Source organism: Scyliorhinus canicula, chromosome 11 (assembly GCF_902713615.1).
Source record: "Scyliorhinus canicula chromosome 11, sScyCan1.1, whole genome shotgun sequence".
Classification (NCBI taxonomy): Eukaryota; Metazoa; Chordata; class Chondrichthyes; order Carcharhiniformes; family Scyliorhinidae; genus Scyliorhinus; species Scyliorhinus canicula.
Window position 1 is genome coordinate 105,497,971 of NC_052156.1, and position 17,577 is coordinate 105,515,547.

Consider the following 17,577-nt stretch of genomic DNA (forward strand, 5'->3'; position numbering starts at 1 on the left):
CCCACCCCTGTTGTAGACAGATGCTCAGTATTAAAAACTAGACTGTTTTATGTATTGACTATACCCTGCTCACAAAGGCAGAAACAAATAAGTACCATTTTTTAAATTGGAGTCTAAAATTCTATTCCGGAAAGTAGCACATTAAGGATCTCTCAAACATAACTGCATCTATTTGATTTTAACCTTGTTCACTTACTAGGGTAATTAATTAATAATGATCTTTATTGTCACAAGTAGGCTTACATTAACATTGCAATTAAGTTTCTGTGAAAAGCCTCTAGTCGCCCATTCCGGTGCCTGTTCGGATACACAGAGGCAGAATTCAGAATGTCCAAATTACCTAACAGCACGTCTTTGCACTGTGGGAGGAAACTGGAGCACCCAGGAGGAACCCATCCAGACACGTGGAGAACGTGCAGACTCCTCACATACAGTGACCCAAGCCAGGAATCGAACCTGGGACCCTGCTGCTGTGACGCAACAGTGCTAACGACTGTGCTACTGTGCCATTACTTGAGGGTTGTAAGGTTTAAACTATTCACTGCAATGCTGACTGTTTTTTCCATAATAACCATGTACCTCCGATGCTGAACAGTAAACAGTAATAACCTTGAGAATTCCCCCCCCCCCCCCCCCCCCCCCCCCCCCCAAAGATAGTTGGACTATAAATATTAGAAACTACAGTTACTTGTTTTCTAAGATCCCGATTATAGGAGCTCCTGAAAAAAAGAATCATCAGAAACCAGTTCTGTACGCAGTCTGTATTTTCGGGCAAGGAGATATTAGTGTTCTTTGGAGTGTTCGATCCACATTCTCCTGTCATTCAATGGTGGAATAATTGCTCCTCACTCCCCTCTGTATCCTTGCATAATTTCAATTCTTCACTGTCCTTGTATAGGCCTCTCCAGTCACCTTGAAGGGAATCCGTTGGAGGTCAATTATTTGTAGACTGTGTGTATAATGGGTTTCTCCACCTTGTTGCCTTTGCACTCGACTCTGATGCATTGAGCTTTGAAGAAAAGGAAGAGGGTCACGCATTCGGAATTTGAGAGACCCAAATTCAGAAGAGCAGTGACCATGGTAGTGACAGAGAAAGACTTTAGATGGGCAAGGGAAAGGTTTGCGATGAGAGAAGAATTGCTCATCAGGCTAGACTTTCTGTTGTTGAACATCCAAACATGGAAGACTGGTGTTGAATAAGCCTCCCAAGTATTCAAGTCTTGTTCAGGGTTGGGCGTCTCAGCGCTAAATTGTTAAGGGAAGAATAAATGTTTGACATGGTAGGGGAAAGTGTTTAGAATAAAGGGCTTTGGAAATAGAGGCTATGCAGGAAATCCATAGAATCCCTAGTGTAAAAGGAGATCATTTAGCCCATCAAGTCTGCACCAACCCTCCAAAAGAACACACTCTTTCTAGACTCACTCCACTGCCCTATCCCCTGCACATTGATCATGGCCAGTCCATCTAACCTGCATATCTTTGCACTGTGGGCGGAAACCGGAGCACCCATAGGAAACTCGCGCAGTTTCATTTTCTGACCCTCCTGTGAAAGAACCTCATGACACTTTATTGCGTTAAGGGAAAAATAATTACGATCCCGGACCAAACCCCGACAATGGCTAGGATACTGGGCAGAAACCCCAGTAGTTTATTTTATTTTTGTAAAACTGTGAGGAATGGAGAATCCCGCCGGCTGGTGGGGACAGAAATGTGGCGGGGCGGAGAATCCCGGGCAAGGTATATTGAAACAAACTTTAATACTAACACAGTATTGAAATATATTCAACTTGACACAAGAAAATAACTTGCAATTATCCCTTTATCAATGCTAATCAATACAGTGACACACTAACCCTTAACTGCTGTCTTTATTCCCACTCTCAAAAAAAACATCTCTGCTCTCAATTCACTTTCAAATATGGTCAGCACTCAGGAATACCTGCTGTATAGAGATGTCTCGATCAACTACTTTGAGAAAGGGAGATCTTTTGGCATGCCTTTAAAGAAAAACCCTGTCAGAACCATGCAGAAAGTCTGGCTGTATTTCTTCAGAAGCGGCTTCTCCGCTTGTTTCAGCTCACCTTCCAATTACAGTTCTGAACTGCTTGGAAAGAAACTGCTAATTGTCCACAGGCATATCTTTAACTAGACTGCAGTGAGATCAGATGCTCGACTCCTGCTCACATCGCAATCTAAAACTGCTTTTCTGCAAAATGCCTGATACTGTGAAATCTAATTAACTTCCTTTATCCAAACAAAACTCTATTATCCCAAGCTTTTTCTGATGCTTTAATTGCAGCTCTGGCTGACTGCGGCAGTCACATACACACTAACCCAGGATTTTAACCCTTACTGCATTAAATACCTACAATACAATATAACTGAAATTCCTACATTCATCACAAAATACAAGTTATCGAGCCAGAATGAATTTGATTACTGACAGAGCTGATTGAAATGTCATAGTCGACGTGCATCCTGCGTTTTTCATTTAATATTACTGCATTGATTTGCCTGTTCAGTCAATTTTCTCTATTTGAATTGAAGTACAGCAAGAGAATAGAGCAGCTCGGTGAGGATAGCACAGATTCTGTAAGTTATAAGGGAGGGAAACCAAATAATTAAGTATGAAGCAGGTTTAGAATCCTTGCAGTGCAGAAGGAGGTCATTTGGCTCATCGAGTTTGCATCAACCCTTGGAAAGAGCACCCGACCCAGATCCATTCACTGTCTGTCCTGCCCTAGCCCCGTGACCGGATCTGCACAGCTTTGGACACTAAGGGCAATTTAGTGTGGCCAATCCACCTAACTTGCACATCTTTGGACTGTCTGAGGAAACCAGAGCACCCGGAGGGAACCCACGCAGACGTGGGAAGAACGTGCAGACTATACACAGTCACCCGAGGTTGGAATCAAACGTGGGCTCCTGGAGCTGTGAGGCAGCAGTGCTAGCCACTGTGCCTCCCTTTGTTTGGTAACACTCCTGGGGATGTGTTGCTGTGTTAATAGTGCCATATAAATGCATGTTATTGTATTTGATAGATAGGTGTGAAAAGGAGTCCTCAATAAGAGGCATCAAATCGTCTCAATGGAAAAGGGCTGTTTATAGTACTTGAAAATGAAAATCGCTTATTGTCACGAGTAGGCTTCAATGAAGCTACTGTGAAAAGCCCCTAGTCGCCACATTCCGGCGCCTGTCCGGAGAGGCTGGTACGGGAATCGAACCGTGCTGCTGGCCTGCTTGGTCTGCTTTAAAAGCCAGCGATTTAGCCAAGTGAGCTAAGCCAGCCCCTTGAAGGTCATTGTGCATTCTATGATTCTAAGCAGACTTCATTCTTCTCACCCTGTCCTTACCCATCTCAACCCCATTATGCTTGAGGAGATGGGAGGGCCTTCCTCTAGCACATGGCATTAGCTCCTCTGCTCAGCCTGCTCCATCTCTAGGATCAGCCCCGACCTGCAACCAGTTCCTAACTCGAGCCTTCATTTTACCTTTCGGGTCTCTTTTCCATAATTGGGCTCTTAACTCTGGGTGGGAAGCGCAACCTGGCAGGCAGACGTGAGCAAGAATTTATCAGCATGAGGCTGCAACCTGGGACCCAGTAGCAATGATGCCCTCAATCCAGCTTGATGGGTTGGGCCTGGGGAGAGATTGCCCGGTTCTCTATCCTGTGTCAGGTGTTGGGTTAAAATATTTGTCAGAGCCTGATATGCATATTTAAAGGAGACCCCCAACAGTTTGCGGGCGGAGAGGGCACTGTTGTCTGAAGAGTGACGCAGCGGCAGATTGTCGGGAGTGGAGGGGTGAGGCTTTGTTGATCATGGAGGATATGTTGGGAGAGCTGACTGTAATATACCAATAGCCAGAGATGAATACTCGTGCACACAGGCAGCATGCAATATTCGTTGTCTGATTCTGCACCAGTCAGTGCTTCTGTGTTGTAGTGCATTTGTCCTCTGATTTCCCTTGTCCTCTGATTTCCCCAGTGACTCTGTGTGCTTGGCATGACCTGTTTGGCATTGCTAACTTCAGCTGTGAGGTGTTATGTTTCTTTGCTTCCCATTTCAATGATGAACTTCCTTTGTGTATATTTGGGTGTGTGCGACTAGGCCTCTTTAATTTTGTGTCTCCCTTCCTTTCACAGGGTTTTATTTGCCCACTGTGTATGAAGTCTCACACTTCAGCAGAAGATCTCTTCAAACACTATGAAGCGTTTCACGAACAGGAAAATGACTCTGGCCCCAGAGAAGAAGCAGCTTCGAGAAGGTTTGTTTCTTTGCTTTGAAAATAGGCTTTTGGAAGCAACTTTCTGCTATTTTTCTGGGTTTTTTGCTGACATGAGACATCTTGGGTTAATTCTACAGCCACGATGCTTTTCTGTTCAACACACTTGATGAAACATGGTATAATCCACGTGTCTAATCATTCACACTAATTTATCAGTCAATTTTTAAAACAAAAATCAGCCTAGGCTCCGTGGTAATACTCACTTGCCTTTTGAGTCAGAAAGTTGGGGGTTTGAGTTCCTCCTCCTGGCCAATAACACTAAAGGTGGGAGAACTGACCATTTGTCTAAATGCTGTTTGTGGGATCTTGCTTTGTGCAAATTGGCTGTCGTGTTCCCTGCAGAAAGATACATCAAACAGTACCTAATCGGCTGGTGAGCACTTCCAGGATTAAAATAAATCAAATCGGGGCATCTACCAGAAAATGTGACCAAATGACTAGTCTGGGCACAAAGCCACATTGTAAAACAGCTGGGATGGAGAATGCCTCTCTCTGTCTACTTGTCTAATTCCACCCTACCAAGTTCTGTGTATAATTTAATGGTTTTTATATATTCTGGATGAAAGTTCTGAAAATTGGATGTATCCCCTAATCAAAGAGACCGTTTACAACTCACTTTTGTGCCTCCTCACGGTTGGAATAAACATACTTGCATTCTCTGCATGCCTTATGAAAAGTGTTAAGTGTTGTGCCCTAAAGATTCTGATTCTGATGGGCCCTCTAGGGTAGATATGGTTTTGACATGGGGTGGTAGTGTAGGGGAGGGGAAATATTTGGACCTGACTTCGTGAGACAAAAGAGAATTGCTTCAAATTGCTCCTGTTTAAAACTGGAATCACAGAATGGTTAAAACACACAAGGAGACCATTCAGCCTGCCATGTCTTGTGCTGGCTCTGTGCAGGATCAACTCAGTTAGTCCAACACCTCTGCCTTTCTCTGTAACCCTGCATATTTATTCTCTTGAAATAATTGCCCAAGTACCCTTTTCAAAGCCACGGTTGGATCTGCGTCCACCATCCGCTCAGGCTGTGCATTACAAACCCCAACCACTTGCTGAGTATTAAAAAAATCTCATGTTGCCTTTGGTTCTTTTGTCGAGCACCTTAAATCTGTGCCTTGTAATTTTCAACCTTTCTGCCACTGAGAACAGTTTCTCTCTATCTGCCCTTTGTCCAGATCGCTCATGATTTAGAACATCTCTATCAAATCCCCTCAGCCTTCTCTCAGGGGAACAACCCCAGTTTCTCGCATCTGTTAAGTTTCTCATGCCTGAGATCATCGTGTACATCTTTTCTGCGCCCGTTCTAATGTCTTCACATTGCTCCTGAAGTGTGCTACCCAGAGTTGGACACAATACTCCAGTTGAGGCTGAACCAGTGTTTTATAAAAGTGCATTATAACTTTTTGTTTTTGAATCGATCAGTTCAAATGGAAACATTATCACTTCTGTTAACCTAACCCTTCGAATTAAGTGACTGGAGGGGAAGAAAGTCTTACTGGACAAAGTATCAAGTCCTAATGCTGGTTATGTGTTGCTGTTAATCAATAACTGCAATGTCCTGGCAAACATCCAGCTCAACTGATTAGTTCTGACTGGTTGAATTTTACCGACCAGCTTGGGAACATAACTAGAGCAGTAGTGGACAATTGAACCCCTCAAGCCCACTCTGCCATTCAATACGAGGCTGGCAGATTTCACCTCGGCCTCAACTCCACTTTCCTGCCCGTTCTCCATAACCCTTCAACCCATTACTCATTAAAAAAATCTGTCTATCTCCTCAAATTTACTCCTGTCATCTACCATTACTCTGGGACAGTGAATTCCACTGATTCACAACACTTTGAGAGAAGTAATTTTTCCTCATCTCTTGTTTTAAATCTGCTACCCTTTATCCTGAAACTATGATCTCTTGTTCTAAATTGCCCCACAAGAGGAAATATCTACTTTGTGAACGCCTTTATCATTGGTGGCACAGTGGTTAGCACTGCTGCCTCACAGCATCAGGGCCTCGGCTGACTGCCTGTGTGGAGTTTGCATGTTCTCCCCGTGTCAGCGTGGGTTTCCTCCGGGTGCTCCAGATTCCTCGCACAGTCCAAAGATGTGCAGGTTAGGAGTATTGGCCATGCTAAATTATCCCTTGATATCCCAAAGGTTAGGTGGGGTTACGGGGATAGGGTGGGGGCATGGGCCTAGGTAGGGTGCTCTTTCAGAGGGTCGGTGCAGACTTGATGGGCTGAATGGCCTCCTTCTGCACTGCAGGGATACTATATTTCCATGATTCTATGATCTTGTATAACTCCATTAGATCTCCTCTGATTCTTCTGAATTCTAGAGAATATAGGGAAGGGCATCCCTTGTTTTTTGTTTTGTTTTCTCATGTGATCTAAGCACTCTTCTTCTGAAAGAAGGAGTTGCGCATTTCAGGGGTGTTTGAACACCCTTGGTGTTTTCCTACATTGCTGTTGCTGATCATTATTTATTACTGACAGTAAATTAATTTGATGCTGCAGTCACACAACTTGGAGAAGAAGGAGGGCAAGGGAGTTGTTTCTATTTGTTGCATGTATCAGAACGGTATCCGTCCACTATAATAATGTCTCCCTTTCTCGTGCAGAGACGGCCTCGCACTCCATCAACAAGAGGTGCAAGATCTACAGGCCTCCTTAAAGGTTGGAATATGCACTTTCAGATTTCTGCACCCAACCTATTGTTGCATGTAACCACTGGGGTTACTGTACTCAAACGCTGATCTGTTCCCTCCACAGGAGGAGCGATGGTTCTCGCAAGAGTTGAAGAAAGAACTGGATAAAGTGCAAGGACAGCTGAAGCAAGTAATTCCTTTCACATACCTTAAGTGCCAAGCTTTGAGATATCTAACCAGCTGGATTGAAAGCAGTGTCACAGTCCGATTTGTGTAACCTTTTGCACACTAGGCCATACGACGGCAGCCTTGATTGTCTTTCTGATACTTGGATTAGGGTGTTGAAAACGCTACTTTATAAAAAGTTTAATAAGATCACATGGGAGCCTCGGTTCTATTAGTAGAAATAGAGTACAAAAAACGGGAGTTATCCTAAAGCTTAATAAAACACTGACTCCACCTCAGCTGGAGTATTGTGTTCTGTTCTGGGCCCCACACTTTTGGAAGGATATCATGCCTTTGCTAGAGTGTGGAGTAGATTTACTAGAATGGTACCAGGCATAAAAGACTTTAGTTATGTGGGAATAACGGAGAAGCGGTGATTGTTCTCCTTAGAGCAGAGAAGATTAAGAGGAGATTTGATTGAGGCGTCCAAACATCGCAAAAGGTTTCGACAGAGTGAATGGGGCAGAAGCATTTCCAGTGACATCAAGGTCGCTAACCAGAGGGCACTGATTCCAAATAATCAGCATAGGAACGGGGAGGAACATGAGAATTTTCAATATGCAGGAAGTTGTAATGATCACTGTGCGCTGCCCGAATAGGTGGTAATGATTTTCAAAAGGGAATTGACTTGATAATGAAATAGGGAAAATCTGTAGGGTTAGGGGGGAAGAGCCAGGCGAAATGGCACAAATTAGAAAACTTTCTCAAACAGGGGGCCGTATGATTCTTTGATTGTCGCAGGAAAGTTGTACTTTATTAATAATATGTCTAAAAAAGCATAATTCAGTGGCAAACAGATTGAAGATTTATCAAATCTTAAGTTGTAGTGATGAATATAAATAATATAAGATCTGGCTGGGTACAATTTTAAAAGAACAGTAATGCACATAAAATAATTGATTTTTAAAAGTATTCATTACAATGCTTAAAATGGTGCTGTTAACCAGTGCACCAGAGGAAGCTTCATGTCTTAAGTGCAATAATCTGTCTTCCAATTCTTGGCGATTTACAATATCAAAAGTCCTAATAGGTGTAAAAACCAATTTTTGCTTGGATTTGCAGTCATGTTATTTGGCATCAAGTGGCACATTGCTCTGTGATCTCAAGTTAATGCCACAACATAGTTTGGGTTTCTTTTTTTAACATTTAGTTTGAAAGGAGAGCAGATTTAAGATGGTAAGTTTATTTTCTTGATATGAAGATTGATTGTGTGAGGGGGAATCCGAAAGAAGCGCTCAAACTTCGCGGAGATGTTTGAGGGGGTCAGTGGGAGAAATACCCCATGTGTAACAAGGAGACATAAAACGTAACAAACATTCACCCAGGAGTCTTTGGAGTAAGCCCTGTATTACCTGGGGCTGTTGAAGCACAGCTGGGTTGCATTTCTGATAACTTGATAAGAATGTTTGATAAGCAAGGGTTGTAGGGCATGTGCTGTACTGTTCTATGTTCTTAAAAAAAAGGGGCAGCACGGTAGCATGGTGGTTAGCATAAATGCTTCACAGCTCCAGGGTCCCAGGTTCGGTTCCCGGCTGGGTCACTGTCTGTGCGGAGTCTGCACGTCCTCCCCGTGTGTGCGTGGGTTTCCTCCGGGTGCTCAGGTTTCCTCCCACAGTCCAAAGATGTGTGGATTAGATGGATTGGCCATGCTAAATTGCCCGTAGTGTCCTTAAAAAAAAAAGTAAGGTTAAGGAGGGGGGGGGGGGGGGGGGGGGTTGTTGGGTTACGGGTATAGGGTGGATACGTGGGTTTGAGTAGGGTGATCATTGTTCGGCACAACATCGAGGGCCGAAGGGCCTGTTCTGTGCTGTACTGTTCTATGTTCTCTATGTTCTATGAATGTTAACCTTTTTTTGTCTCTTTGCTGGTAGTGGTGAGAGGAAAAGCAGGTTGTGTTTATTGATTGATGTGAGTGCTTTACTTGTATAATAAGTGCTTGGAGGACTTCAGGTGGTGCAATCTGAGGGGGAGACACGGATGAGATGACTCGCTGCAAATCTGATCTTTTTACCCTTTTTCCTGGCACCATGGGTCTTTAACTTACAGGAAAAAGCCTGTAAATCCACTGGGTAGAGTTCCCTTATCTCTGCCATGTCCAGGGGAAGCAAGCTGGAAAAGAATTGGCTTGAATTTCGACTTCAGATTCTGAAGCCTCCCACCGATCAACTGGAGGGAAGATGATGAAGGCAGCTTCCTCCCCAGCCACTCCACCAATGGCCGAAGCACTCAGCAGAATTTTGACGGTTGAGCTCGAGCAATATCGACAGTGCTTGACTTCAAGATCAATCGAAGTGACCTCGGCCTCCCCATTGGTTCAGTTCTCGAGATCACCAGCCAGGCTGTCGAAGCACAAGGAGCCACAATGAAGGCCATTGAGACTGCATTGTCTGACCATAGCCATAGGATCAACTCCTTGGGGTCCGACCCGTTCGCCTCTCCAGTACAAGTTTTCAGTACTTGAGGATCAGGGTGGCCCACAATTGGGCCTCACTCTACAGATTGAATTATTTCAGCCTGAACAACAATGCTAGAATGGATTGGCAGTGGTGCAACAACCTTCCATTATATTTGGTGGGCAAGATTCAAACAACATAAATGAACATACTCCTTAGATTTTTCTTTTTCTTTCGATGCCTCCCCTTCTTCCTGTCCACATCCTTTTTTATCAAGGTTAGTAAATCGATATCTGCTTTTATCCGGGCGGCCAAGAATCCCAGTATCCACAGTGTTCTACTCCAGAGGGAAAGGCTGACAGGGAGCTTGGCTCTCCCACACTTATCGTTTTATTACTGGGCTGTCCAAATTTTTTTACTGTGAATCAGTGATCCCGGTTCAATCTGGGGCCAAATGGAGGCTCGCTCTTGTACTACATTCACTCTCCTAGCCATAGCTACGACACCATTGCCCTTTTCTCCCACTAGTTTTTCTTCAAACATGGTGGTGGTCTCCTCTGTTAGAATCTGGAAACGGTACCAACAACATTTTAAACTCTTCTCCCTGCCTTCACTGGCCCTAACCTTTTCTTACCTTCAGGGCTGGACTCGACCTTTAACTTGTGTAAATTGAAGGGACTCAAGCATTTGGATAACCTGTTCCTCTGGCTCCACCTTTCACCTTACTGGAGAGGATTCAGTCCTTAACTCGGTCAGGCCGGGGGTCCATCTCAGACTTATATGACCACATTCTCTCATCCAATCCCTCCCCACTCAGTGTGGTGAGGGCGAAACGGGAGAGTGAAATGAGCCCTACACTCAAGTGAGGTTTGGAGAGCAGCCTATACAGGGTCAACTCCACATCCGTATGTGCCCGGTTGAGCCTAATTCAGTTCAAAGTGCTACATAGGACACGCTTGACCAAGGCTAGGATGAGTGGGTTTTTCCCGAATGTTGAGAACAGACATGACTGTTGTTGGCTTGCCCCTGCAGATCACACACATATATTTTGGTCCTGTCCCTGACTCGCCAGTATCTGGGCTTCCTCTTTTAACACTCTGTCTAATATTCTCAGAGTAGAATTACTGCCATGTCCGCTGGTGGCCACATTTGGGGTTTCAGGCACTCTGGCTGTTCACTCTGGGGTCGAGATGGACGTTGTTGCCTTTGCCTCATTGGTAGCCCAGAGGTGGATACTGCTCGGCTGGAGGTTTCCGCTCCGCCCAGTGCCTCTGGCAGGTTAGGGGACTTAATGCCCTTTTTGCATCTGGAGAAAATGAAATTTACCATCAGGGGTTGTGTTGAGAGATTCTACCTGAGATGGCAACCGTTTATCTCTTTTTTTCAAAGATCTAGCAACAGTGTCAGCTCTTAGGGACTTTGGGTATAGAGTTTAAGTTATTTGCTTATTCCTATATTTACAATAATTCTTGTTCTGTTCTGTACCTGTTTTGCATTGTATATTACTTCCTTTGTTGTGTTATTTATAAAAAATATTGGAACATCTAAGTATATGAAAATATATTATATATATATATAATATATATATATGTGATTTACTTGGTTACTGAGTGGTGGGTAATGTTTGTTGTATAGTAACTATACACGTGAAGTCATTTTACCTGTATTGTCTGAGTGTGAGAGACGATTCCTACTAAAATTGTGGTTACGATGAGCACAGTGATGGACGCAGGGGCCGATTCATTAATGGTGAGCGGGATCCTGGAAGGGACCCCGATAGTTATGGTAAACATAAGCCCCAAACTGGGACGGCGCAGAGTTCGGATACAGCTCTCCTCGCTGATAAGGAATTCTGTACAAAGATATCCCAATCCATAGACGGTTATGTAACCTGCAACCAGAATGGGGAGGTCTCACCCTCCACGTTATGGGAGGCACTGAAGGTGGTGATCAGGGGGGAAATCATAGCATCTAGGGCCCTTAGGGACATGAAAGAATTGAGAGCCAAGCAGCGGCTGAGCGACTCCATACTGGAAAATGAAATGAGAATATTTTATTGTCACAAGTACAATAGAACATTATAGCGCAGTACAGGCCCTTCGGCCCTCGATGTTCCGCCGACCTGTGAAACCAATCTAAAGCCCATTGACACTATTCCATTATCATCCATATGTTTATCCAATGACCATTTAAATGCCCTTAATGGCGAGTCCACTACTGTTGCAGGCAGGGCATTCCACGCCCTTACTACTCTCTGAGTAAAGAACCTACCTCTGACATCTGTCCTATATCTATCTCCCCTCAATTTAAAGCTATGTCCCCTCGTGCTGGACATCACCATCCGAGGAAAAAGGCTCTCACTGTCCACCCTATCTAATCCTCTGGTCATCTTGTATGCCTCTTTAAGTCACCTCTTAACATTCTTCTCTCTAACGAAAACAGCTTCAAGTCCCTCAGCCTTTCCTCATAAGATCTTCCCTCCATACCAGGCAACATCCTGGTAAATCTCCTCTGCACCCTTTCCAATGCTTCCACGTCCTTCCTATAATGCGGCGACCAGAACTGCACGCAATACACCAAATGCGGCCGCACCAGAGTTTTGTACAATTGCAACATGACCTCATGGCTCCGAAACTCAATCCCTCTACCAATAAAAGCTAACACACCGTACGCCTTCTTAACAACCCTATCAACCTTGGTGGCAACTTTCAGGGATCTATGTACATGGACGCCGAGATCTCTGCTCATCCTCACTACCAAGAATCTTACCATTAGCTCAGTACTCTGTATTCCTGTTACTCCTTCCAAAATGAATCACCTCACACTTTTCTGCATTAAACTCCATTTGCCACTTCTCAGCCCAGCTCTGCAGCTTATCTATGTCGCTCTGTAACCTGCAACATCCTTCTGCACTGTCCACAAGTCCACCGACTTTAGTGTCATCCACAAATTTACTCACCCATCCTTCTACGCCCTCCTCCAGGTCATTTATAAAAATGACAAACAGCAGTGGCCCCAAAACAGATCCTTGTGGTACACCACTAGTAACTGAACTCCAGACTGAACATATCCCATCAACAACCACCCCCTGTCTTCTTACAGCTAGCCAATTAGGCTTCAAATGAAGTTACTATGAAAATCCCCCAGTCGCGACATTCCTGCGCCTGTTCGGGGAGGCTGGTACGGGAATTGAACCCGCGCTGCTGGCCTTGTTCTGCCTTACAAGTCAGCTGTTTAGCCCACTGTGCTAAACCAGCCCCTTTGCTAAACTAGCCCCTACTGGATGAGGATCGGCGATACTCAATGACCCCATCCTGGAATTGCTGGCAGAGAGGAAAAAGCTGCAGATAGAATTTGATCTGCTCTCCACATGGAAGGCAGTCCACCAGCTCTGCCAGGCACGGGGCGGTGGGGCTTTTACGAAGATGGAAACAAGGCCAGCTGCATGTTGGCAACCACCCCAGTTAAGAAAAGAGCCACAAAAGAGAGAGCGCAAGTTATGACAGAAATGGTAGGATGGTGGCAGATCCTAACTTGCCCGTTGCAAACTTTCACTAATGTTTGTACACCTCCGAACCTCTGGAGGGGACTCGAAGATGAAGCGGTTCCTCGACAGACTGGATATACCTGTGCTGGGGCAAGACAGGAAACAAGGGCTGAAAGCACAGCTAGGACTGGGTGAAATTGTGGAATGCATTAATTCCATGCAGTCAGGCAATGGGCCAGGACCGGATGAGTTCCCAGTCGACTTCTACAAAATATTTGCAGCAGCACTGGCCCCATGCTTGCGGGAGATGTCCCAACGACTCACGGTCAAACATGGAGAGAGTGAAGGTGTGGCTGAGGGAACCGGAGGTGGACTGGGCCCGAGTGGAGGAAGCTTCTGCATGGGGAAGTCTCTCCGAACACTGACTACCGCATACCCCTGGCCCCTCGAACACACACTCCAGGAGCCCGATGGTAGTGGCCACACTAAAGACCTGGTGCCAGTTTAGGCGCTACTTCATGCTTGGTGCTATGTCAATCGAGGCCCCCATCTGCAATAACCATAGGTTCACACCGGCGAAGATAGATGCCACGTTTGGAACATGGAGGGAGGACAGAAGGACATTGAGAGTAAAGGACATGCACGTGGACGATAGACTGGCAACCCTGGGGAACAATCTTGAGAAGCTCCAACTCCCGAAAGGGAACAAGCTCAGATACCTGCAGCCGCACGACTGTCTCCGCAACAAAAACGTTCCCCAGAGACCTGGAAACACGCTTTTGGGCACAATGATAGGGGCGACAAATGTAGGGGCTGGTTTAGCTCACTGGGCTAAATCACTGGCTTTTAAAGCAGACCAGGCAGGCCAGCAGCACGGTTCAATTCCAACACCAGCCTCCCCGGACAGGCGCCGGAATGTGGCGACTCGGGGCTTTTCACAGTAACTTAATTGAAGCCTACTCGTGACAATAAGCGATTTTCAGTTCATTTCATTTATGGATGACTCGTAGGAAAGGCCAGGGCTCCACTAGACAAGACCAGATGGAAATGCGGGGAGGAGGTGGGCATGTAGATAGGGGGAGGAGTCTGGATCAAGGCACTGCACAGGACCAACTCTACCTCCTCTTGCGCTGGGCTAAGCCTGATGCAGCTCACGATGGTGCACAGAGCACACCTTACTAAAACATGCTTGAGTAGCTTCTTCCTGGGGGTGGAGATAAGTGCCAAAGGGCCTGGCCAACCACACCCAAATATTCTGGCCCTGCCCCAGACTCTGGGAGTTCTGGACTGCCATTTTGAGGCCATGTCCAAGGTAGTGGGTGTCGAGATGGAGCCATGCCGATCTGTGGCGGCCTTCATGGTGTCTGAGCATCCAGTGCTCTACACAGGGAGGGGGCAAGTGACCTGGTCTTCGTCTCGTTGATTGCCAGGAACCTGGGTTACAGGAAAAGTGACAACCTGTTGTACAGTTGTTTATGAAGTTTCTGTTGCTTGATTTCTTCTTTTGTGGTTTTTGCCAAAGGCTCTGTCTCTTGCGTATAAATCTTGTGTTACTAAATGTTATAAATCCCAATAAAAACATTAAAAATAAATATTTATATCGGACTACATTGAGCTCACTTCTAGAATTATTGCTGCGTTCTTTTATTTAAAGATATCCCCATCTCCATCAATCGAATTGACTTTGTGAGGTGTTTAATATGGTGTTGTAAACTCGTTCCCGCATTTCTTTCCAGGCATTCCTGTCCGGTGGAGTGATGTCCCCTGTTCCTTCAGGTAAATTGAGTTCCACTGAAGATATTTCCAACAATTTGCAATTAAACTGCTAATTGCCAGTCTTTAAAAAATATATATATATATATATATTAAGAGTCATTTATGCCACAGAAGAAGGCCGTGTCCACGGAGCAATCCAGTCAGTCCCATTCCCCTGCTCTATCTCCATAGTCCTGCAAGTTATCTCCCTCCATTGCCCATCCAGTTTCCTTTTGAAATAGGTGATTGTTTTCTGCTACTACCACCCTCGAGCTCAGGTCGTTACCACTTGCTGCGTAAAGAAAAATAAGTTCTTCCTTCTGTTCCCTGTGCACCACTTTCCAAAAATCTTTTTGCTGTGTCCTCCTAATCCTTGTCTCATCAGCTACTGGGAACAGCTTTTCCTTGTCCATTTCCAAACCTGTCACAATATTGTACACCACTATCAAATCTCCCCTCAATCGCCTTTGCTCCAAGGAGAACAACCCCAGCTTCTCCAACTTAACCTTGTAGCTGAAATCCCTAACCCACGCAGACTCGGGGAGAACTTTCAAACTCCACACAGTCACCCAAGGCTGGAATCGAACTTGGGTCTCTGGTGCTGTGAGGCAGCAGTGCTAACCACTGTGCTGCCAGATACTATGGGGAACAGCAATATAATTGGCTCAGTACAATCATTGGACTCAATTTGGTGCCCCTATATGCACCACGGGCTAACAAGGAGAGAAGGTAATTCCATGGAAACATGGTAAAATGGTGCACACCTTCCCACGTGACAATGGCTCATAATGACCACGAGAGCTCAGGATGAACGTTTTGTGCTATATTCGGGCATGCACCAGAACATAACTCCAACAACACCAGTGGTGCTAATGACATACTGTAACCTTCCTGCAGGAGCTGATCACAGCTTCTTCAACCTCACCATAACAAAAATAGAAAAATACAAAGAAAATACACGAGCCCCGGTTGTAGAAAGATGTTTTGCACATACCATATAACGCCACATAATCCCAACCTCAGGTACAGTACAGAACAATCACATATTTATACTGCAGCTATAAATTTGGATCGTGGTCAGCGCACTTTCCAACACATTAAACAAGACAGGATAAAAAAGGGAGAGTTACCAGGAGCAAAGGTTCTCAGGATGAAAGAGGACCAAGATAAAACCATAAGTCTGTATTCCTCTGACGCACGCCCACCCCCAAGAGAAAAAGCTGCTCATTCATTTAAGGGAACGTCCCACCCATAAGGGGGGAGGTGGGGCAACAGGATATCAGCCACAGCACAGGATCCGGCTCAACCCAGGCCCTCATGCATGTAGGAGTCAGAAAACCAAGGATATTCAAGCATATCAAAAAAAGCCAGCCTTTCAGGGTGTCACTAATAAGGGCCTTCGAGAAGGAACATCCTAGGTATAAGAGGGCAACAGGATATCGATGACAGCGCCGGATTTGGCCGAGTCCAACACACTGAGACAAAGGAGTCAGTATCTCCAAGACACCCAGCACATGCCCGGATCCACCAGCCAGCTGGCCCTGCACCTTACTAACCCCACCCAGGGCAGTGCACCATCCCACTGATTAAAATAGGGCTTATAAACAGCACATTTCTCACCCAGCCTTAGGTGACTGCCTGTGTGGAGTTTGCACGTTCTCCCCATATCTCTGTGGGTTTCCTCCGGGTGCTCCAGTTTCCTCCCGCAGTCAAAGCATGTGCAGATTAGGTGGGGTTACGGGGATAGGGCAGGAGAGTGGGCCTAGGTAGGGTGCTTTTTTGGAGACTCGATGGGATTCTATGATTCTAAGAAATGCTACCGATTACTTCAATCCTGTTCCTTTTTAAAAAAATAAATTTAGAGTACCTAATTTTTTTTTTTCCATTTAAGGGGTAATTTAGTGTGGCCAATCCACCTAACCTGCACAACTTTGGGTTGTGGGGGTGAAACCCACACAGACACGGGGAGAAATTTCAAACTCCACACAGACAATGACCTGGGGCTGGGATTGAACCCGAAATCCTCAGCACCGTAGGCAGCAGTGCTAACCACTGCACCACCGTGCCATCCTTTTAATCCTGTTTCAGCAATTTTGTCAAGCAGTAACTCTGAGGTAGTTTACTCATCTAATTTTGTTTGTTCTTTCCATAGAGCTAACAGATCTCAAGCGCCAATTAGAAGATGCACAGGTAGAAGGTATGAAGGCCAAGCAGATGAATGAGTTGTTGGAACAGAAAGCTGCCACTTTAGCGACTGAATTAGTAGGTGAGTGAGAGTTTTTCGCTGAAGAACTGAGTTACATGAAAGGAAGATTTGCATTTCACAGAATGGTTGCAGCCCAGAGGGAGGCCATTTGGCTTATGTTTCTCGTCGAGAGGAATTCCTGTACCTTCACTCCCCCGCCTTTACCTGGAACCCTGCACATTTTCTCTCTTCAGATAATTGTCCAATTTTGTTTTGAAAGCCATAAGTGCATTTCAGACCTGAACCAATCCCAGTTTGTATTTTAAAAAAAAGATTTTCCTCATGTCGCCATTGCTTCTTTTGCCAATCAGCTTAAATTGGTGTTCTGTGGTTCTCAATCTTTCTGCCAATGGAATCATTTTCTCTGTATCTACTCTGTCTACATCCCTCACCATTTTGAACACCTCTATCAAATCTTCTGCCACCCTTCTCCAAAGGAGAACAGCCCCAGCTTCTCTAACTAATCCACTTAATTGAATTGCAACCTCTGAATCATTCTTGTAAATCTTTTCTGAACCCTCTCTCATGCCTTCACATTGTTC

At 45.2% G+C, this 17,577-nt stretch overlaps 1 protein-coding gene across 6 annotated transcripts in view; it reads left to right on the forward strand.

The window, feature by feature from the left end:
* Positions 1-17,577, forward strand: part of eea1 (early endosome antigen 1) — a 142,556-nt gene that overhangs the window by 30,224 nt on the left and 94,755 nt on the right. For 5 of the 6 annotated variants that reach the window (XM_038810968.1, XM_038810972.1, XM_038810969.1 and 2 more), the window contains 5 exons: positions 4,145-4,266; positions 6,904-6,958; positions 7,055-7,120; positions 14,772-14,811; positions 16,943-17,056. In XM_038810968.1, coding sequence (XP_038666896.1) covers positions 4,145-4,266; positions 6,904-6,958; positions 7,055-7,120; positions 14,772-14,811; positions 16,943-17,056 — 397 coding nt within the window. Of the gene's footprint in view, positions 1-4,144; positions 4,267-6,903; positions 6,959-7,054; positions 7,121-14,771; positions 14,812-16,942; positions 17,057-17,577 lie in introns of those variants that run through there. The other variant, XM_038810974.1, reaches the window with a different exon arrangement.